Here is a 19,990-nt window from a genome sequence, read left to right as displayed (position 1 = left end):
GGGCGCCGCTCCCCACCCTCCGGGCCTCAGGCTGCCCCTCCGCAGAGTGGGCTCGAAGGTGGGGTCTCAGGCCCCGCCCCGCGCCCCGCCCTTCCCAACTTCCGCTTTGGCTGTGCGTTGGCCGCGGCGCGCCAGGTCGCTTGTTCGACGGAGCCCCCGCGGCGCAGGGGCTGGCGCGGAGCAGGCTGCGGATGCTGCGGTCGGCCGGGCACGCCCAGGCGCTGGTGGGGGATACGGCGGCACGAGGGGGAGCGCCTTGGCGGCGTGCCCAGGCGCCCCAGGCTCCCCTGCACCAGTGACCCAGAGCCCCTGGACACAGACGCCCGGCCGCTCCCCCCCACCCCACCCCCGTTCCCTCCCCGGCGCGCCTGCCTTCCAGCCTGGCGCCCCACCGGGCTCAGCGCAGTTCCCACCACCGCCGCCAGCCCGCATTCCAGACCTGGGGTGGCCGGGCGGCAGCCTGGCTGGGCAGCAGCGGGGTAACTTGCCTGAGGCCACCAGGCAGCCGCCTCCAGTCCCTGGGGCCTCCACCGCTTACAGATGGATCCCTGCTTCCTTCCGCCGACCCCACAGCCACCCCAGTATGACCCCTCCTCAATTCTTTCTCCCTCCTCCCCTTCTGGAACCCCATCCCTCACCCCAAAACCCCAACCACTTTACCCTCCTCATCATCTACCCCCCACTGACTTCAGGGGAGGTGCAGATCTCTGAGGCAGGGGGAATTCAGGCCACAGGGTGCTGCCTGACTCGGTTCTCCAGGCTGGGTCCATTTGCATCCCCTGCCCACCACTCACTGCTTGGGTGCGGCCATGAGGGGGGGGGGTGAGGACTGGCTGGCAGGTGTGTGGACTGTGGACTTCTGGCCTGGTCTGAAGGCCTGAGCTCCAGGCTATCCTCTGGGATCCTCTAAGCTGCCCAGGACATTCCTAATCTCAGACCCGCCCACTTAGTGCACTTAGAGATTTTGCCCTATGTGCTGTGGGCACTCAAGGGTCCTGGGGCCAGTGACCAGGCTCTTCCGAAGCCCACACATGCAGGTGAGCCATGCCCACTTCCCAACCCACCAGAGGCTTTCAGAGCTGGGGGTGCAGGAGACTGTAAACACTCTCCCACTTGCACCCTATGAATTATGTCCATGTCCACAACCCCACAGTGTACACACTTGTGTGCAAGGGTCTAGTTCAGACACAGCACAGAACCATCCGTGGACATGCCTGCAGCCTGGCACATGACACACACTCTTTCGCCACCAACGCTCTTTATTTCACCCGGGACCTCTGTTTCTCCGGGAGTCTGGGGAACAGAGCTCTGAATCCAGGTCCTTCCACCAGGTACAGAGGGGAGGGAGGCTCAGAGCACAGTCTCAGTCGTACTAGGGACATCCAGGAACTGGGTGATGAGTTTGGGGTGCTGGAGGCCTGGTGAAAGGTCTGCCCCCACTACTGCCTCCTTCTTGCGCTCACAGTCCTCTCCCTGGTCCTTGGAGAAGTACAGGAACACCTGGAGATGCAGGAGAGGCCAGGGAGAGAAATGCGGGGAGTTTAGTTGGAGGATTGGTCCCCAGCCCCACCCCTCCCCACACCCCGCTCGGGAGCTGGGGTCACCTCCTCCAGGGTAGTCTGGCTCACTGAGAAATCCTCCACACCGCACTCCCTGCCGTGCGCTGCCAGTTCTCCAAAGACACGAGCCAGGGAGCAGGGCCCTCCGGGCGGCAGCTGGAAGCACAGGCGGCCACCGTGCGCCTCTCGAAGCTCAGCCCCGGGGAACGCCTTGGTCAGGAAGGCCACAGCCGGCTCGGTGTGTGACGCCGGCACCCGCAGGGTCAGCGTGTGGCCCGCCCCGAACCTGGGGTGGGCGAGACAGAGCTACAGGATAAACCCACGCCCGCCCTGCCCTACGGCCTGCGCCCACCACCCTCCTGCTACCTTTTGGCCCTGCCCTTTCCACCTGGCCCCCCTGAACCCTGACCCAGCAAGGGAGCCAGGCGGCAGGCTCTTCTCTAACCCCACCTCTCCAGGCCGCGCCCCCTCGTAGGCTTAGCCTCCGCCCTTCTCTGTCCTCTCAGGCAGCCCGTCCAGAATGCCCAGCGACCCTCCCTCCCATGCCCAGCGCCAGCCCCGCTCAGTCAACACCGGCTGCTCCCAGCCCGCCCCAGCCGCCCCAGCCGGCCCTGCTCCACCACTCCTCGGGCCGCGGGGACAGGTGACCCGCCCGCACGCTCCCCGGCGCCGGCCCAGACCTCCGCCCCTGCGGGTCCTCTCCTGGACCCGGGGCCCCAATCCCGCCCCGACGCCGCGCCCGGCCGGCCCCTCTCGGAGTCCCGCCCCACCCCACCCGGCCTTGAACTCCGCCCGCAGGCGCCGCCGCCCGGCCCAGCCCTCCCTCGCCTCCCCAGGGAGCCCAGAACCTTCCCTTTCCGCAGGGCCGGCGGCCGCACGTGCCCCGGGGTCTGGCCCCTTCCCCTCCCTGCCTCCGAGCCCCGCGCACGGGCACCTCGCGCCCCGCCTTCCGCTCACCTGCGCTTGAGGTGCCGCGCGCTGCCCAGGCAGCGGAAGCGCCCGTTCACCATGACGGCCAGGCGCGTGCAGAGCGCCTCGCACTCCTCCATGCTGCGGGGACGCGCGCCGTGAGCGCCGACCGGCCGCCGCCCCGGGCCGGGGCCCCCTCGGACCCCGACACCCCCTGCCCCGCGCTGACGGCCGTGGGCCCCCGTCGTCAGGCCTCCCCTCCAGGGCCGGGGCCACCGCTCCGAGCCCGGCCCCGTCGCACCTGTGCGAGGTGAGCACCACCGAGCGGCCCTCGCGCACCACGGCCAGGAGGCTGTTCCAGAGGAAGCGCCGGGCGCTGGGGTCCATGCCCGTGGTCGGCTCGTCCTGGGAAGGGCAGCAGCCGTGAGCCCCGCCCCGCCCGCCCACCCGCCCGCTGGCCGCCGGCCGCCGCCAGCCCCACACACCAGAAACACCACGGCCGGGTCTCCCACCAGCGCCACGGCCGTGGCCAGCTTGCGCTTGTTCCCGCCGCTGTAGGTGCCCGCCAGCCGGTCCGCGTACTGCGAGAGGCCCAGGCGCACCAGCCCCAGGCTCGCCGTCTGCAGGGGCTCCGTGAAAGTGGGGGCCACAGGGGGCGAGGGGCACCAGAGAGAGGGAGGGGCCAGGGGGCGTGCGGTGTCGGGGAACACACTGAGAGTGTCAGGGGTCCACGGGGAACATGGGAGAACCATATCAAGCGCGGGGCTGGGCCCAGAGTGAGTGGGTGAGGCCAGAGTGGGAGCGTCAAGCAGGGGAGGGGTCCCTGAGCAGGGAGAGGGCAAGGCTTGGCAGGTTGTTAGGGGGTGGACCCATGTGCCTGAAGGAGCTGGGCAAGGGGAGCGCAAGGAGGGCAGGGAGGGCTGGGGTATGGTGGGGGGAAAGGGGAGTCACCTGGACCACCCGGGCCTCAGGGACTCCTCGAAGGCGGGCAAATAGCTCCAGGTGCTCAAGGCCTGTCAGCAGCTCGAAGATGGCATCTGACTGAGGGCAGTAGCCCATGCAGCGTTGTGCAGCAACTGGCTCCCGGGCCATGCTGGGGAGAAGACAGGGATCAGGGAATTGGTGAGTGCCTGGCCAATTTGGGGGGCCAAACACAGGGGTTTCACACCCACCCACCCTGGATAGTGACAGGGCTGTCCTTAGGACCAGTCTGTGTGCCAGGTTGTGGGGCAGAGATTGCCCCAGATCATGCTGGTGAGGAGTCATCCATGCAGGGACAATGGGAGGTGGGAGGGAACAAGGGCTTCCATGCCCCCACCCAGAGCCCCCTCACCTGTGGCCTGCCAGCACCACCTCGCCCCCGCTGGGCAGTGTGTCCCCGGTCACCATGCAAAATGTGGACGTTTTCCCTGCTCCATTCACACCCAGCAGCCCAAAACACTGCAGGTGTGCAACAGGTGGCACTGAACAAGGAAGGCCTCAGGCCCTTGTCTCACTGCCTCTGCACAGAGGACTGTGGGCAAGGGAGTCGCTGGGTAGATACCTGAGTGCGTGGTAGCACAAAGCTGTTGCTTAACAGGGAATGGCTGAGGGTATACAGGGTGTGCTTAATCAACAGAGTAAATATCCTATAAAGGTCATATATATACAGCAAGTGCCCAATAAATATGGGGCCATGAGATTTCCAAATATTTCCTGCTATACAGCAGGTACTTCATAAACAATGACAGCAGATAAGTGCTCAGGCTGTGCACCAAAGTAAAGAAGTCAGTTAGCACACAGTAGGTGCTTGATACAGAGAGACTGCTACTCTTACTAACAGACATGTGTATACAGGGGCACACTGGTCTCTAGTATGTGGCCAAGAAATAGCACACAGCAAGTAAGTCTGCACATTGATGTGCCTGAATGTGACAATTCACATACACAGGTGCCTAACGAATATTGGCTGTGAACCAAGAACTTGATACAAATATGTATACAACTGATACTCAATAAATAGGACTGGTGCTTGTGGCACAAAAGTGGCATTCATTGCATACCAGTGCACACAAGGGCTCCATATACTTTAGTGTACACAATTGGTATCAACTATTGGTGCATTGTAGGTGCTTGATTAAGGCACTAATAGGTGCTCAATAACATATTAGATTTTCATGTTAGGGGCTTACTAATACCTTATTGTATACAGCAGGGCTCAATAAATGTAAGCATATAATAGGTGCTTAATGAGTGTTGGCTCAAAATAGGTGCTGGCATCTAGTAGGTGCTCAAAAAAAGGTGACCAGCATACAGCCTTTTACTACTCCTACACCAGAACGTCCACCATGAACTCACCTCCCCAGGGGGAATCCCCAGGCACAATCGGTTGACAGCTGGTGTCTTCTGCCCACGGTACACCTGGGAGGAGTGCAGATTGCTAATAAGAGTGGGTGGGCAAATGGGAACTCCCCCCCACCAATTTTCTACACCCACCTTGGTCAGGTCTCTTAGCACCAGTACATCCCCTTGGGTAGCCCCTTGGATCACCCTTTCCCGCTCATGGGCCACATCTTCATCCTCTTCCTCCAGGGGTGGCAGTTGCCTCAGCTTAGATCTGAGGACAGAGACATGATTGGGCCCAAAGTGGGACCCTGGCCCCTACTACCCTACCCTGGCCCCACTAACTGTGGCAAGAGGCAGTTGTTGTGCTGTAGCAGGAGTGTGAAGAGAAGGAAGAGGGGTCCCTGTACCATCATGGCCAAGAGGTTCTTGCCAACCACCTCCCAGCGCAGGGGTGACTGGAACGGTCTGTCTCCTGTAGTAACAAGAAGGAGGCACTGGGTGGTTCTGGTTTTTGGCTCCCTCCCCAGATATATCACCTTGGGTTCTTTATAGAAAAGACCATTGTTACATAGAAACAATGGCATCACCACCTCCCTTATTTAGGGTCTTAGCCCTCTTGTGATATGACCCAGGATGGAATCATCTTTTATAGCAACTAACTTGGCCCAAACTTGGTGTTACCTAAGACCTCCAGTTCTTTTCTGGGAGCTGCTCTTTGTGCCCCTCCAGTATTTGTTAAAGCCAGGCCCAGTTCCTACCCTGGATGTCACTTCCGCACCTGAAGGGAAGTTCTCACCTAAGCGCTCAAAGGCATCAGCCATGGCCTGGTTTCGCACCATGTCAATGAGCCCCCGGCCCAGGCAGAAGTGGGGGAAGATAAGGAAGACCTGTTTCAGGATCCGGCTCACCTCCTGCAGCTTCTATTTAAGGTCAGGAAGAGGAAGTGGGTCAGGGACTGATAACAATGCCCCAACCCAGTCCCAGTCCAAGGCTCAGCCTTATGGGGCCTCACCTGATCAGAGAAGAGTTCCAGCACAAACGTGGCCATGCTGCCATTGATGCCAATAAAAAGGTTGATGCAGGTGAGTACCACATAGGCTGTGCTGGGCACAGAGAAGAAGAAGGAGGCTGGATACATGAGTGGTGTAATCGACCAACTGAGGAAACAAAGGAATCACCAGTGTAACCACTCAGACAGGGGGCTGAGCAGCCAAGACAAGCACACATCTCCCTTTCCCGTCTTCTGTGAGGTAGGCCTGAGTCAGATGAGCTTTTAAGGCCACCTCTGCACACCTTTGAATGAACACACTTGGATCACCTCAGACCTCCAGATCCTCCCTTTAAGTCCCATCTCCTTCAATAGTATAAGATATTGGGGGTGGGGGTAGGAAGAACAGACCCTGAGGTGCTGGGGACCTCACCCATACAAGAAGAGCAAGAGCAGGAGGGCAGGCAGGTTTGCAGGGGCCACATATGCCTTCTGCTGGAAGGCCAGAAAGATGAGCACCACGATACATGCTGGCACGAAGTAGTTACACTGCATTGGAAACAGCAGTTTCCCTGTCAAAGGGCAGACAGGTACTGCCACCCTCAGCCCTGTGTCCCATCCTAACCTCCCTGCATTTTGGGTAAGAGGCCACAAGGTTGACCCAAATCCCCAAGACTATATCCACAAATCCCTGCCTAGAAGGGGCAGTGGCAAATGGCAGCCAGGCCCACACCCTTTCAGGCAGTTCCCATACCATGTCCCAGAGAAAGTTGCTGAGCCAGTAGAGAGTGGGGGACAGACCCCCCATGAACTGCAGGTGTTTTGCTTGGGTGACACGCTCCTCGATGAGGACAAGGGTGAAGCTGGCTGGGACGAAGGACAGAGCGAAGACCACACAGATGGATACAAGCACGTCCACGGAGGAGGCCATCCTGGGTGCAAGGGTACATGCCATTGATGGGGCAAGGGTCTACAGGACCGATCACCAGTGGGGGAGATGGCTGAACTCGTTAGGGGTGAGGGCACTGGGTAATCTGACCAGGAGAGATTGTGCAGTCTCTTGCGGGATAAAGGATGATGTGATGAAAATGGGAAGACTGTTGGGGGAGATTGGAGCCCATTAAACCTGATGGTATCCCATAGAGGGACAGTTTCTGTTCCCTGTTTGCACTGCAAGAATGTGGCAGAGTGCTAAGCCAGCTCCCACCACCCAAAACAACCGCGAAGCTGAGGAAGGAAGAAGAGAACAGGGAAGAAGAGAAGGAAGGACTTGTGGAGCAGAGGGACTCACAGCGCTGCCTCCGACAGTTGCTCCTTGGTAAGGTTCAAGGGGTGGTTGACTGTGGTGATACGATAGGTGCGGTGGGCAGAGCCTGGGGGCAGGTGGGCATGCAGGAGTGCATTGTTGGCTCTGTTGACAAAGGCTACCATGGCGTGCCAGCCCTTGTTGTTGAACCAGATCTGAAGTGGGGTCAGAGTGAGGGCTTAGGGTGATGGGGTCACACCTGTTCCCACTAGCTGCCTGCCCAGTACTCCCAGTTCCCACCTTGAGGCTGTCCTGAGCATCCAGGTTGTGAGCCCACGCAGTGAGGTTGTTCAGGATTCGGTCAAGGGCATCACCTGGTTGGGGGCTCAGCAGCACCCGCAGCTCCTCCACAGAGTGACCCATCTCCTGTCCTGAGGGTCGGCCCAGGTCTTGACCCCCCAGGGAGAAGCCCCCATACCTGTTAGGGGGGGAGGGAACAGAGGGACAGCTAAGGGTCAGGAAGGATGGGGTGGGGAAAGTGGGTGGGCAAGGGGAAGGGCATGGAACCCAGAGCCGGGGCTCCTCCTCACCTGACCTCGTTCACCCACTTCTTGGTCTTGAGGCTGTAGGAGAGCCAGACAGATGAGTGTGAGTGAGAAAGAGAGAAAGAGATGCCCCGGAGTCAAGGGAGAGGCAGAGAGAGCTGAGCGGAGGCAGGCACTCAGGGTACCCTAGCCCAGAGCCCAGGCTCAGTATCTGCACCCACCACCTCCCCTAGGCTGTACCATCTCCAAGACCCAGGACACACGCAACAGCCTGGCAAACTGAGTTCCAGGCCAGGCGGTGGCTTACCCCTGGCGCACCAGGCGCGGGTAGGTCTTGATCAGGAAGTCAGACAGGTTCCGGCCGGTCAGGTTCTGCACCAGCTCGCCTGAGCCAGTCAGCACCTGGGGTGGTGGGGGTCCCCCTGCCGCTGCAGGGCAGTCAGGCAGCAGGCGACGGGCACCAGGCCGGCTGCATTGGCAGGCCGGAGATGGAAACTCTGGGGTCCAGTTGCCACTGGCCAAGACCTCTGCCACCTCCTCGGGAACCTCGGGCACTGAGAACTGGCAGACAAGAGGCTGGGCACACTCGGGCACCCTGGGGAGGCAGAGGGAGCAGTGGGCACCTGGCTTCTAGGAGCTCCTGGGGTCTAGAGGCTCCCAATTCCCAAGCAGGGGTGGGGGGTGCTCTGGATGCACCCTGAGGCCCACGGGCCAGAGTGCAGCCAGGGAAGCCGAGATTAGAGAGGGGCTCCATCCTGGCTGGGGCCTCACCCGCCGGAGCTATTCTGCAGGCCCAGCTTCTCCAGTCCTGCTTCCGCCAGCAGCGCCTCGAGCAGGCGGGCACGTTTAATGTCCCCAGGGGTGTCCTCACTGCATGAGTGGGGTTGGAGGGTCAGCTCTGTGCTCACAGGCCCCTGACCTTCCCACCACCAACCCTCTCACTCCTGCACTCACCTGAAGAAGGAGACCTGGGCACCATACATGCTGGGACTAAGCTGCAAGGCTGGGTAGTATCCGAAGGGGGGCACGATGAGGCTGAATGTCAGTGCCAGGCCCACGAACAGAGCTGGCAGAATGATCTGCGGGATCAGCCCATCAGCTGCCCATCCTGCCCACCTGTCTGCCTGCCCCCTCCCCTGCACCTGCTTCACAACCACCCCATGTGTGTCCCTGGTGCCCAGTACCCCTCACCTGTGCAAACAGGCCCCGGCGGCTGCGGCGGGCAAGCAGGAAGCGCTTGAGAAGCAGGGCCCGGAGCTGCTGGTGGGTCAGCGCCCAGCCCTGTACCAGACGTGTGGTCTCTGGCCCAGAGCCGTGCAGGGCCTGTGTCCCTGGGGTGGACCCTGCTGTTGGGAATGGGAGGGTCAGTGCTGGAATCATGGAGGAGGTGCAAGGAGCGACAGGTGACAGGGTGGGAACAGCTCACCCAGCAAGCCATTCTCCAGGGCTGACTCCTCTGGCAGGACCTTGAGCCCCGTGGTTCTGTCTGGATGAACAATGGCGGAGCCCGGGTACTTCCTGCGGCTGCCATCTGTGGGGCGATCAAAGGTCAGGGTTGGCGCAGCGGTTGAGCGCTGGGTTGCGAAGCTGCCCGCAGCCGCCTGCAGCCTCTGCAGTGCCGGTTCGATCCCCGGCTGCTCCCCGGCCACCGAGGAGGGTCCCACATGGCGCGCAGACCTCTCCTGCCGCCCGCTGCTCCCCTCAGCAGTGTACTTCGGTCCTTCTGCCTGCTCTGCTCCCCGCTCTGGCTCTGGTGAATCCTCTCACCCTCCCGCGCTTCTGACTGTACCCAGTGCTTGTGTAAATAAATAAATAAATAAAAATTCTACACTAAAAAAAAAAATCTAAAAAAAAAAAGGTCAGGGTTGGAATTAGCGTTCAGCCTGGGGTCTGGGCAAGGTTGAGGGTCACAGGTAGATGGTGCAAGAATGATAGATGATGATCAGGGCTATGCCTTGATCATAGGGAAGACACAGCCAGGGGTTCTGGGGCTTGATCTAAAGCTATGTCCAACTCTGGACCAGCGCCCAGGGTCAGGGGTTAAGCCATGACCTGCAGCTGCATGCTCGGGATGTGTGTCCACAGCACACTTCTCCACCACCTTCAGGAAGATCTGGGGAGACAAGGCAGGGATTCAGAGCCTGGGGACCCACAAGAAGGTGCCAGGGAGCCCCACCCTAATACATTGTGGGTCCCCTGCCTCCTCAAAGACTTCTAAGACTTCAGGCTTTTGCATGAGCCCTGCCTCCTCTCTGTCAATAAACAGACTCCTCTTCATCCTTCTAAGTGCTTCCTCCTCCAGGCAGCCCTCCTCCAGGTCCCACCTAATCTCCTCCCAGCAGTCATACCTCCTCCAGGCTGGTGTCAGAGATGCCATAACCCGCAAGCCCCAACTGCCCCAGTCTCTGGTCCAGGTCACAGAAGAGTTCAGTGAAGCTGCCATCCAGGGCACCCGCGTAGGGCAGCGCCAGCACCAGTTCATGTGGTAGCTCCTCGATCAGTTGTGCCCCGGGCACCCAGTGCTGTACCAGGGCTAGCAGCTGGAGTGCACCTGGATGGGCTGCCGGGCACATCAGGGCGACTGGCAGGGGGCAACCCTGGATTCCATCCCTCCCCTCACAGGCTCGTGTCCCTGGGGAAGGGGCTGGGGTGACCAAGGACCTGTTTCTGTGCAGAGGTCAGCACCAAGCACTTGAGGGCAGGGTTTGACCTGCAGTCAGAGTCGGAGTCCACCCGGGGTCAGAGGTCAGGGGGAGGCTTGGGTCCGGGCTCAGGTCAGGTTGGGTAAAGGTAGGGGCCAGAGTTTGGTTCGACTCAGGTCAGGCGTCCAGCCTGGGTCATGAAGCCCAGAATCAAGCCACTGTCGCCCCGCAGCGTCCCCCACCCCGGCTTTCCCCATCTCAGCCTCACCAGCCTCGCTGCCCTGGTGACCCGGCTCCTTCTCCTGTTGGGCATCCTCGTGGTCCCCCAAGCCAGCAGCACCCTGGGGGCAGAGGCGCACTAACCCTCAAGGCCAGCAGGGTGGACAAAGTCTGGGTTCCGGGGTCAGAAGTCAGCTCGACTTACTTTCTTGCTGGTGGCCAGTGGCGGGGGACCCTTCACGAGCGTGAGGTAGTAGCCAGTGCCCAGGTGGCGACGCAGGAAGAGCAGGGAGCCGCAGCAGCACAGGCGGCCGCCCGCCACCACCGCCACGCGGTCTCCCAGGAGCTCCGCCTCATCCAGGTGGTGGGTGGAGAGGATCAGCGTGCGACCTGGCCCCGGGGACGGGGACGCAGCTCCATGGGCCCCCAGCCGCCAGGTCTCTGCCCACGCCGCGGCCTCTGCCTGGAATGTCTGCCCCGAGCAAACCCCCATTCACCCCTCCACAGCTCCATCCCGGTACCTCCTCATCAGAAACCTTTTCCTGCCCCTCAAGCAAAATCCAGGGGAAACCCGGGCCAAGCCCAGGACGCTTACTGCTCACCTGCTCGGTACTTCAGCAACAGTTCCCAGATGCTGCGGCGGGAGGCGGGGTCCACGCCGGCCGTGGGCTCATCCAGGATCACCACCTGCGAGCCGCCCACAAAGGCAATGGCCACTGAAAGCTTCCGCTTCATCCCTCCTGGGTGGGGGCAGAGGTTGGGAATCGCATCGGGACACGGGCCGCGCTGCTCGGGCCGCCTTGTCCCCGCTCCTCTCGTGACCTCCTCCGGGCTCCTCCACACCTGCCCGCGCCCCCGAGCTCCCGCCACCCTTGGGACAAGCCCCACCCCCTTCCCGGCCTCATTTCTGCCGACCCGGAGGCCCCTCCCAGGTTGGGCTCACCGGACAGGTGGCGAGCCTGGGCACGCCGTTTGGGGACCAGCCCCACATCCTGCAGCAAACGGTCCTGCTCCACGCGCACGGCCGAGGCACTCAGACCCTTCAGCCGCCCATAAAACCAGACGTGCTCATCCACGGTCAGCCTGGGGCCCGGGGTGAAAAACAGAGTGGCCACCATGGCAGGCAGGGTCCTAGAGGCCACCCATGCCCCCCCGCCACAGCCCCCAGGCCTGTCGGGACTCACATGTCAAACAGCACGTTGTACTGTGGGCAGACGCCCAGGTGCGGCCGGATGGCGGCCATGCTGGACCGGATGTCGTGGCCCAGGACCAAGGCAGAGCCACCAGTGGGGGGAAAGAAGCCACTCAAGATGGACCTGGGGGGGCCCGGGTCTCAGCAGCTATTCCCTCAGGAAGGAAATGGCCCTCCAGAGAAGGGGCACTCAAACTTGAGAGGCACCCACTACATGCCCAGACCAAAGGGCATGTGTCCCCACTTTACAGGGGAGATACAGAAATAACCCCATCCCCTGCCGATTGTGCACCCAAGGGGAATGGGCGTTTGCCCCCCGCCTCCCTGTGCTGCACACCCCAGCTGCCTTTCCCGTTGAACAGACGCACAGCTGAGGCCTGGGGGTCGGGGCAGGGGTGGTGCTCACATTGTGGTGGTCTTGCCCGCCCCGTTGTGGCCCAGGAAGGCGGTGATGTGGTCCTGATAGAAGTCCAGGCTGAGCCCCTGCAGGGCTGGCTGCGGATTGCCAGGAAAGCACTTTTCCAGGCCCCTTAGGGAGACCCCTGGAATCAGGCCAGGGGGCGCCTCTTCCACCAGCACTGTGGGAAGGGTCAGACTCAGCGGTGGGGTGGCGGGTGGTCCTTGGGGCCTGGACAACAGTGAAGCTGGGGAATGGTCAGGAAGGGCTCTATAGGAGTTATGGGAGCCCAGGGGGCCTGGGGTGCCCAGAGGGATCTGTGAGAATCTGTTTTATTGGGGTAGGGGGCACTAGGGTACCCAGAAGCAAAGACTGTTAAGCCTTGTCGGGCCTCACCCTCCGGGTCCTGTGAGGCGGGGGCTGGGGCAGGGCCTTTGGGGGGCTGAGGCCCAAACCAGTAGCTTCTCCGAAAGGGGAAGTTCCATGGTTCCGGGATCCCATACTGTCCTGGGGAAGGAGGGATGCTCAGTTACCCCTTGAGCCCATGCCCCCAGGATGTGGGCATCCAGGTATGTGCTGACCAGGCGCAAGATCCGGCCCAGTGCTCAAACGCCTAGAAATTCCACCCTCTCACCTCAGACCCACCTCCAGGTACCAGCGGCTCAGAGGCTCCGCCCCACCCCGGGCCCCAGCCCTCAGCCCCGCCTGCAGGTGTGGCTGCGCCTCAGCCAGGCACCGGACTCTGCTGCCCACCTGGGCACACGGCCTCCAGGTACCAAGTGGCGAGGCCGTAGATTGCGGCGTCAAGCAGCAGAAAGCAGGAGACGTCAGCCAAGCTGAAGATGTCTGCGGAAGGTTCGGTGCCCACGTTGTGCCACTGTGCGCCCACGCCCTGCTCCTCCAGCAGCGCCAGGCTCTCACAGCCAAAACCAAAGGCCACCGGCGACAGAAGGCTCTGCGGGTGGGGCGCGTGGGTCAGCGAGGGCGCACCACCGAGTTCCGCGGCCGCCTCGCTCCCCGGCCCGACTCACCGCGGCCATGCGGCCGCCTGCAGGCAGCTGGTCCCGCCAGGCCACGCACAGCACGTAGGGCAGGTAGAGCACGAAGTAGGCGAGGCCCCCACAGGCTGCCGCCAGGTTGGCTCGGGAGAAGAAGGCGCTCAGCAAGAAGCTCTGGGCCACCGTGGCCACAGCGAATGTCGCCAAGAACAGGAAGACCACGACAGGGTGGCTGTAGGGGAGGATGTCGCCGAGCTGCGGGACGCAAAGGGAGCTCGGATCTGGTGGCTAGATTTGCCCAGAGGGCACACGGACGCAAGGCGTTTCTCGCCTGCTACGCTGCATTGCGCCCACTCTGCAGCCAGGAAGGCCGAGGCGCGCCCACCTTGAGCACCAGCACGAGCAGGACCGTGCTGAGAAGAAAGGGCGCTAGGCAGCTGAGGAACCAGCCGAGCCACAGCACCGTGCGGCTGAGCCCCATGGCGCGCATCATCTCCCTCAGCCGCGTCTCCTTCTCGCGCACCACGGCCTTCACCGTCAGCGCCACCGAATAGATCCAGGCCAGCGTCAGGAAGAGCGGCAGCGATCGGCTCAGCACGCGCAGGAACCTGGGGGCAGGAGGGCGGCTGGGGTGAAGACGGAGACCTGGGCAGCCAGCCCCCCTATGGCACAAGGGGCATCCCAAAGAAGCCAGCCCTTGACTTTCGCTGCCCCCTATGCTGGGACCCCTGATCCAGCCTGAGACTCCCTGCTGTCAGCACAAGCCATGCATATCCCGTGCTGGAACCCAGACCTCACTGATCCCTGCCATCCCGAGAGCTCACAGGGAGTGGTCCCTGTTAACTAGACTTGGGCTTTCGGGGTCGTGCTTCCAAGATGACAAGGAGAAGAGGGAGTAATGGTCGTGCCAAAAAGGGCCGCGGCCATGTGTTGCCTACTCGCTGCACCAGCTGCGGCCGATGCCCAAGGACAAGGCCATTAATAAGTTCTTCCCTGGAAACACAGTGGAGGCCACTGCCGTCAGGGACTTGTCTGCAGCGAGCGTCTTGGACGCCTGGTGCTTCCCTAGAGGTGTGTGAAACTACACTCTTGCGTGAGTTGTGCCATTCACAGCAAGGCGGTCGGGAATCGTTCTGGTGACGCTTGGAAGGACAGCAAACCCCGACGCAGAGTGAGAGCTACGGGTGCTGCCCGCGACCCCCTCCACGGCCCACGTAAAGAAGCTAAGTCCTTAAAGACTGAAGAAAAACTCTGGAGAGAAATAAAATGGAAATTATACTTCAAGAAATAATAAATCAGCTAGCAGCTGGCAGTCCGACTGCAAGAATGTTCCAAAGGGAGCCCGAGCACCCCCTCAACCCAGCGTCCGGCGGCGGGGGAGCAGGTGGGCTCACGTGTCGTCCACGTAGCAGGGGTAGGGCATCTGCTGGAGGTAGAGGCCGGCGCGCGGCAGCGCACCGCTGAGTACGCGCACCGCTGCGCGCTCCAGCAGGTCCTGCAAGTACACGAAGCCGCCCCACACGTAGCGCAGGTCTCTTAGGGGGTCAGCGGCTGGGCCCGGGTCCCAAAACCTGCGAGGGGACAGGTGGTCGGCTTAGGGAGGGCCTGGAACCCCAGGGGCCCAGTGCACCACATCTTTAGCTCACCCCAGGCCCTTGACACCCACCTGCAGCACCTGCCCGGGGTTGGCCCCACCCACCACTCCGTAGGTGGTCAGCGGACTCTGCCAATCACGGCCTCCGAGAGGCAGGATGCTCCGGGCCCCGCCCGCACACTGGCTGCCCAGCCCCGAGACACACCCCTCACCTGTTCCTGATCTTATTGGTTCTCGTGACGTCGTCGATGTCCATCCGGATCTTGATGCGCACGTGGCCGGGGCCCCGGAATTGTCCAGGGCCGGGGGGATCCTCTGGCCCCAGGAAGACGACGCCGGCCCAGAAGCGGTGCTCAGCAAGCAGCTCCAGGGCTCGGTCCACCAGGGCCCCCTCTGACGGCAAAGCTTCCATCTTGTCCAGGATGATGCACTGGCCCGGAGGGGCGGGGTGTCAGAGGTGCCAGGTCCTCCCCCAGACCCCAGGCTGAGGTTGGCTCCTCCATCACACCCACAGGACGGGCTGGCTCAGCAGGGCCCAGGATGGCTGCCCTGGCAGGGTTCCTCCCCAGGGAGGAACTCCTCTCCCCCATGGTGCCACCAGGTTGGCCCAGCATCCCCCTCAGAGTTCCCTCACCTCCATCACACGGCCCAGCATGCCCACCAGGTGCCCCACGTCAGCATGGGCCTCCAGCCAACTGTATTGGCCCCCACCGGGGTCCAGAAAGGCACGAAGGGCCTCCCACGGGTCCTGGCCGCCGGCCCCTGGCCGCGTCCTTTCTTTATCTTGAATTTGCAGGAGCCTCTGGGTGGCGGTAAGCGGGAAAAGGTAAGCATCTGGCCCCAGCATCCAAGACCTTGTCACCCCTTTTGCCATCCCCCCTCCACACCCTTTCCAAGGTAGCCCTGCCCTGCCCGAATGCACAGCAGGGGTGATGTGCCCGGGAGGCTGAGGATGGGCCTGCTGCCTCCGGCCTGGCCCACCTGTAACATGGCCACATTTGCGCTATTGTTCAGGAAGTTGAAGATCTGGGGTCCCAGCACCCCCCACACCTCCTGGATGTCCTTCAGCAGAGCCAGCTCCTGGAAGGTCTGATTTACCTGTGGAAGGAGGCGCCCAGATCCATGCCAGGCCCACCCCTCTGGGGAGCTCTGCCCCACTCTCCTGCCTCTCCACTTTGCTCTACCTTGTGCCTCTGAACACTGGCATGCTACCCCTTCCACCCGCAGCCTGGCAGACTCCTCCAGAGCCCTGCTGCTGTGGCCACCCTCTGGGGCCCTCCCTCCAGCCTCCAGCCAGGCCCTCACCGCCTGGGCTGAGGGAGGGAGCTGGGACCTTCTGCTCTCAGTCCTTACCTGGGCCATGAGCTGCCTAGTGAAGGGTGTGTTAGGCGCAAAGAGCAGTTTCCCCAGGACAAGCGGCTTCAGGCGCCTCCAAAGCAGGCGGGACAGTGGGTGGACATCCAGAGCCCCCATCAGCTCCTTGCAGGAGGGGCCTGGGACAGGGGCACCATGAGTGCCTGTCCCTGAACATCTGCCCACAGCCCAGACTAGGGAATCGAGGTCAGTCACTCACTCAGGCCAGCGTCTGGGAGAGCTGGCGCTGGCTCTTGCCCCATCAGCTCCTTCAGGTCACTTCCCTCATACAAGTCCAGAGACAGCCCCCTGGGGCTGCTGGGCCCCTTGGCACTGCAGAGAGCTTCTGACGCTGTCTCCAGGAGCCCGCCTACTCCTCGGGCTCTCCGGAGCAGCGCCTGCAACTCCACTAGGCTAGGCAGCGCCAGGAGCTAGAGAGAGGACGCCAGAAGCGCTGCCAACCCTCCCGCACAGACCCATCTCTGCCCCAGACTCCCAAAAGCTCCCCAAGGGAAGTGCCCCCAGGCAGCTCTGTCACCCCTGGGTCCAGTCTCCTGGTTGGGATCCAGAGCGAGTGGGCCACTTACCTCCTGGGCCAGGTCCCTTGATGCCTTGACAAAGTTGTCCGTGGGCTCCTGGGATTGGCCCTGGGCAGACCTCAGGGATTCCTGGGGAAAGACAACAAGGGCAGCAATGACGCTGACTGAGGTCCCGCTAGGCGCCCAGGTGTCCACACCGCCGCAGATCCCATTTCACACCCAGGGAAACATGGACTCATTAAAGGGTCCGAGGACTGGAGTCCTCACCACCATCCAGACAGACACAGTCTGTCTGGCACGACAGGACAAGGGATGTCACTCCAGGAGCCAGGGACATCTTAGGCAAGGCCCGGGGACTGGAATCAGAAGCCCAGGAGGGGAGACACCTGCTCCAGCATGGAGCAATGCCAGGACTTCCTATAGCAGAGTCTCCACGCGGCCTTCCGCCCCCGCCACACCTCACCCCTTGCAGCAACGTCTCCAGCAGCTCAGTGGCCAGGGATGGGCCCTTCTTCAGCCAGTCACTTGGCTGACGCCAGGCTTCAGGAGGAATGCACGGAAGCATGGGGTTAGGCAAACCTTTGCCTGAGACACCCTTCCCACTGTGCCCATTCCACAGCCCAGCAAGTCAAGGTTCAGAGCTCAGCCTTGCCTGCAGGAGGAACACCGCCTTAATACCTGCTCCCTCTATAGCCCTCAGCCTGGGTAGCAGCTTCCTTAGGCCAGCCAGTGTCGTGTGGACATTGGGGCTCCCCAAAAGAGTTTGGGCATCTGCCAGGAGCCGGGAGACCCTGGGGAAAGAGAGAGGGTGGGAGATAGGAGCTTGGCAGGGTCTGTCACCACTGTGCCCATGCCCCCCCACCTCGCTTGCTCACAGAGAGTTGTTGAAGTTGCTCAGGACCCCCGGCTCCTCGCCTGGTGTGGGCTGCGGGAAGCAGGTGTTGTTCACATTGCAGATGAGGCCCTGGAGCCAAGTCAGGGTGCCCGCTGAGGGCAGAGGCTTGTTGGAGAAGTGGCCTAGAGGGTACACGGGGCATTGGTGGCCTTTCTTGGGTCCCCAGCAGAAGCACATTCTCCAGCAACAGAGGGCTCGCTCAGCCGTTTATCAGGTGCCCACCTCTGCTCCCTGCGCTCACTGGGGTCCCCATGGATAGGACCACCTTTCTCCCCCCCACAAAGTTCCTGGTCCCTGGGGGGCTTACATTCATGCTGCTCCAATGGGGGGTGGGAGTGGCGCACAGCCACCAGGATGAAGAAGAGAAAGAGAGGCCACAGCAACTCCACTAAAAGCTTGATCTGGGGGATCCAGAAGAGTGGAGGGTAGTGGGGGAGGGAGGGGGCGCTCCAGGATGGTCAGCCCTGACCCACCCACCGCAGCAATACCATACCGGCTGTCTCCGGCGATACTGGAAATTCTTCCAAAGCAGCACCGTCAGCTGCATCCAGAAGGCCATGGTGGTAATGAACAGAGGACCAGATGGAGGGGTCAGGCTGAGGACATGCTGTGTGACTGCGGGCAACTGCCTGGCCCTTTCTGAACCTCATTCCTCTATCCCATTGCGCAGGATTCCTGGAAGCTGTGCTTGGAGCCAAACAGTAAGCACTTATCAAAAAGTGCCTCTCTCCAGGGATGGGGTGAGCCCTGCCTGAAGCTGTCCTCACATCTGATTGGTTGCCAGGGCTATAGGTCCCTACTGTGCTGCAGCTAGGGTCCCAAGGGTTACCTACTAATGGTGGGGGGGGGGGACCGCTCAGTTTTTCCTCTTCGTCACCAGGCTCCAACCTAAGCCCCACTCTGTTCCTCCAGGTTCCAGCCTCCAGTCTCATTCCTGACCCAAGAAAGAATTCCCTCTGCCCAGTGATAACGGCAAGGACTAGAGAATTTACTGTGCTAAACATTTCAAGGACTGAGTGAAAGAGGGGCCAGGCAGAGTCGCACAGCTGGAGGGGGTCACCAGCTTTGTCCGTCCTGCTTGTATTATTTATGGTTCACAACCCAGGAAACAGCTAAGGAGAAGGGGTAGCTACGGAGGCTCCTGGGACCAGTCATGCCTGATCCTCTCCTTGCTTGGAACTGTCCGGTTCTCGCCTACTTTCTTACTTTACGGAAGGGGAAACTGAGGTCTCCAGAAAGGCAGGGACTTATTAGAGTCACCTGACAGGTAAGAGGCTGGAATTAGGGTCCCCGAAGCCCCTCTGCAGGACTTCCCTTTGCATCCAGTGGGAGCTGGTGGAGCAGCCTCAGTTTCTCACCTGTACGATGCGGCTTGGAGGCGTTCTCAGGGGGAGAGGGGCTGCAGGTGCATGTTGGCAAAGTTCCTCTCAAGTGAGTCTGATGTCCAACCTCCCCCCTGAAAATCAGTGGTCAATTCTGTCACCCACAGCCCGTACCTGCAGGGGCTGAAGGTGAGATCCCTCATCCCCTAATTCCCAGGGAGCCCTCCTCCCCTCCCCCTATCCCCACTCGAGCCCCTTCAAATCTCTGGGCCTTCCTCTCACCGTGCCAATTCCCAGCTCCAGCCGCCTCCCCACCACCTGGTGGGGACCTTGAAGCGCGGTCCCTTTAAGAGGCGCTCCCGGCTTGTGCGAAACCCCGCCCGTCAAACTTCCCTCGCGTCGGAGGCCCGCGAGCGCCACCGCCTCGCCCCTACCATTGGCTGGTGTAGCCGCCACTCAGGGGCGGGGAAGGCGGCGCCGCGCTCCCCGAAAAGGCGGCGTCACAGCGAAGCCGCCCCGTGCCGGGTTTCTTAAAGGGTCCGCTCGCCTTCTGCTGCGTCACCGTGGGGTGGCCAAGCGCCAAGCCCACCCCGCGCCGGCCGGCCTGCCTCCCCTCGCCGCACACCCGCCCGCAGCCCCGCAGCCCCCGGTCGCGGGAGGCTCCTTTCTCCCCACCCCCCCTAGGCACCCGGGTACTAGCTTCAGGGTTACTGTGGCCCCCCTACTTGCCCACGTGGAAATGGGGGCTCAGCTGGTCACCCTGCGTCCATCCAGTCATTCCTCAAACGCCTCCGGGTCCCCAAAGTGGACCAGGTGGGCCGAAGTGGGCAGAAGGCGCAGGGGCCCCAACATTCTAAAAGCAGAGCCCTCGGCTTATAACGGTCACCCCAAGTTTGAGGAAAACCTCCCAATGCTGAAAACCGGGTGTATTTCACAAGATGGAGGGACGATGAGTGGGTCCGCGGCTCTGGAGGCGCCGGCGCGGGAGCGGGGCTGGGGCGGTGCCCGGGAGGTGACACGCCCTGGCTTTGAGGAGGTGGTTTGGGGATGAGGTTTGCGGGGAGGGGCCCAGGTCAAGCAAACCAGTAAGCAAGGGCCCCCGGGCTGGGTGATTGGGGATGGGGGTTGCAGCTGCCGCTGTGGGCTGGTGGCTTCCAGAACTTCCTTTCTAACCAGCCTCTTCCCCCAGCCCAGGCCTGGGCCTCTCAAGTCATTCCTTCAGGCCATATTCATGTGCGCCCTGGGCCTCAGCTTCCGTCTCCCAAAC

The 19,990-nt window shown here is 61.9% G+C and overlaps 1 protein-coding gene across 4 annotated transcripts; it reads right to left on the bottom strand.

Annotated features, from left to right (window-relative positions):
* Nucleotides 1-1,249: 1,249 nt before the first annotated feature.
* Nucleotides 1,250-19,091, bottom strand: ABCA7 (ATP binding cassette subfamily A member 7). 4 transcript variants are annotated; one of them, XM_054693004.1, is made up of 48 exons: nucleotides 19,006-19,091; nucleotides 18,760-18,857; nucleotides 17,895-18,083; nucleotides 17,709-17,802; nucleotides 17,382-17,523; nucleotides 17,185-17,297; nucleotides 16,970-17,046; nucleotides 16,555-16,635; nucleotides 16,188-16,398; nucleotides 15,968-16,107; nucleotides 15,596-15,712; nucleotides 15,249-15,416; nucleotides 14,827-15,044; nucleotides 14,415-14,591; nucleotides 13,406-13,628; nucleotides 13,054-13,275; nucleotides 12,776-12,977; nucleotides 12,419-12,529; nucleotides 12,032-12,203; nucleotides 11,618-11,749; nucleotides 11,377-11,516; nucleotides 11,036-11,173; nucleotides 10,639-10,823; nucleotides 10,483-10,555; nucleotides 9,921-10,123; nucleotides 9,625-9,685; nucleotides 8,999-9,103; nucleotides 8,764-8,918; nucleotides 8,527-8,651; nucleotides 8,344-8,442; nucleotides 7,880-8,167; nucleotides 7,618-7,650; nucleotides 7,328-7,505; nucleotides 7,073-7,242; nucleotides 6,536-6,713; nucleotides 6,215-6,330; nucleotides 5,806-5,950; nucleotides 5,590-5,713; nucleotides 5,136-5,265; nucleotides 4,944-5,064; nucleotides 4,806-4,868; nucleotides 3,802-3,908; nucleotides 3,420-3,561; nucleotides 2,954-3,088; nucleotides 2,770-2,873; nucleotides 2,517-2,609; nucleotides 1,605-1,845; nucleotides 1,250-1,500 (listed from the first exon to the last, which is right to left on the bottom strand). In XM_054693004.1, exons 3-48 carry the CDS (start codon nucleotides 17,958-17,960, stop codon nucleotides 1,351-1,353), a joined length of 6,468 nt encoding a protein of 2,155 aa, XP_054548979.1. In that variant the 5' UTR covers nucleotides 17,961-18,083; nucleotides 18,760-18,857; nucleotides 19,006-19,091; the 3' UTR covers nucleotides 1,250-1,350. The 4 variants fall into 4 exon arrangements, with proteins under 4 accessions (XP_054548979.1, XP_054548976.1, XP_054548977.1 ...); XM_054693001.1 differs by lacking the exons at nucleotides 1,250-1,500; nucleotides 1,605-1,845; nucleotides 2,517-2,609; nucleotides 2,770-2,873; nucleotides 2,954-3,088 and having other exon boundaries at nucleotides 3,108-3,561; nucleotides 9,921-10,132; XM_054693002.1 differs by lacking the exons at nucleotides 1,250-1,500; nucleotides 1,605-1,845; nucleotides 2,517-2,609; ... (1 more) ...; nucleotides 2,954-3,088; nucleotides 3,802-3,908 and having other exon boundaries at nucleotides 3,441-3,561; nucleotides 9,921-10,132.
* Between the last annotated feature and the right edge of the window lie 899 nt (nucleotides 19,092-19,990).

The sequence above is a fragment of the Talpa occidentalis genome, unplaced genomic scaffold, assembly GCF_014898055.3.
Source record: "Talpa occidentalis isolate TD23 unplaced genomic scaffold, MPIMG_talOcc4v2.1 talOcc4.12, whole genome shotgun sequence".
In the NCBI taxonomy this organism is placed as follows: domain Eukaryota; kingdom Metazoa; phylum Chordata; class Mammalia; order Eulipotyphla; family Talpidae; genus Talpa; species Talpa occidentalis.
This window is presented reverse-complemented; position numbering and strand designations above follow the sequence as displayed.

Coding starts and splice junctions, on each gene's coding strand:
- ABCA7 (XM_054693004.1), bottom strand. CDS start 17,960: ATGGCCTTCTGGATGCAGCTGACGGTGCTGCTTTGGAAGAATTTCCAG. Junction 16,399..16,554: donor CAAGGGACCTGGCCCAGGAG/GTAAGTGGCCCA, acceptor TCCTCTCTCTAG/CTCCTGGCGCTGCCTAGCCT. Junction 2,874..2,953: donor ACCCGGCCGTGGTGTTTCTG/GTGTGTGGGGCT, acceptor TGCCCTTCCCAG/GACGAGCCGACCACGGGCAT.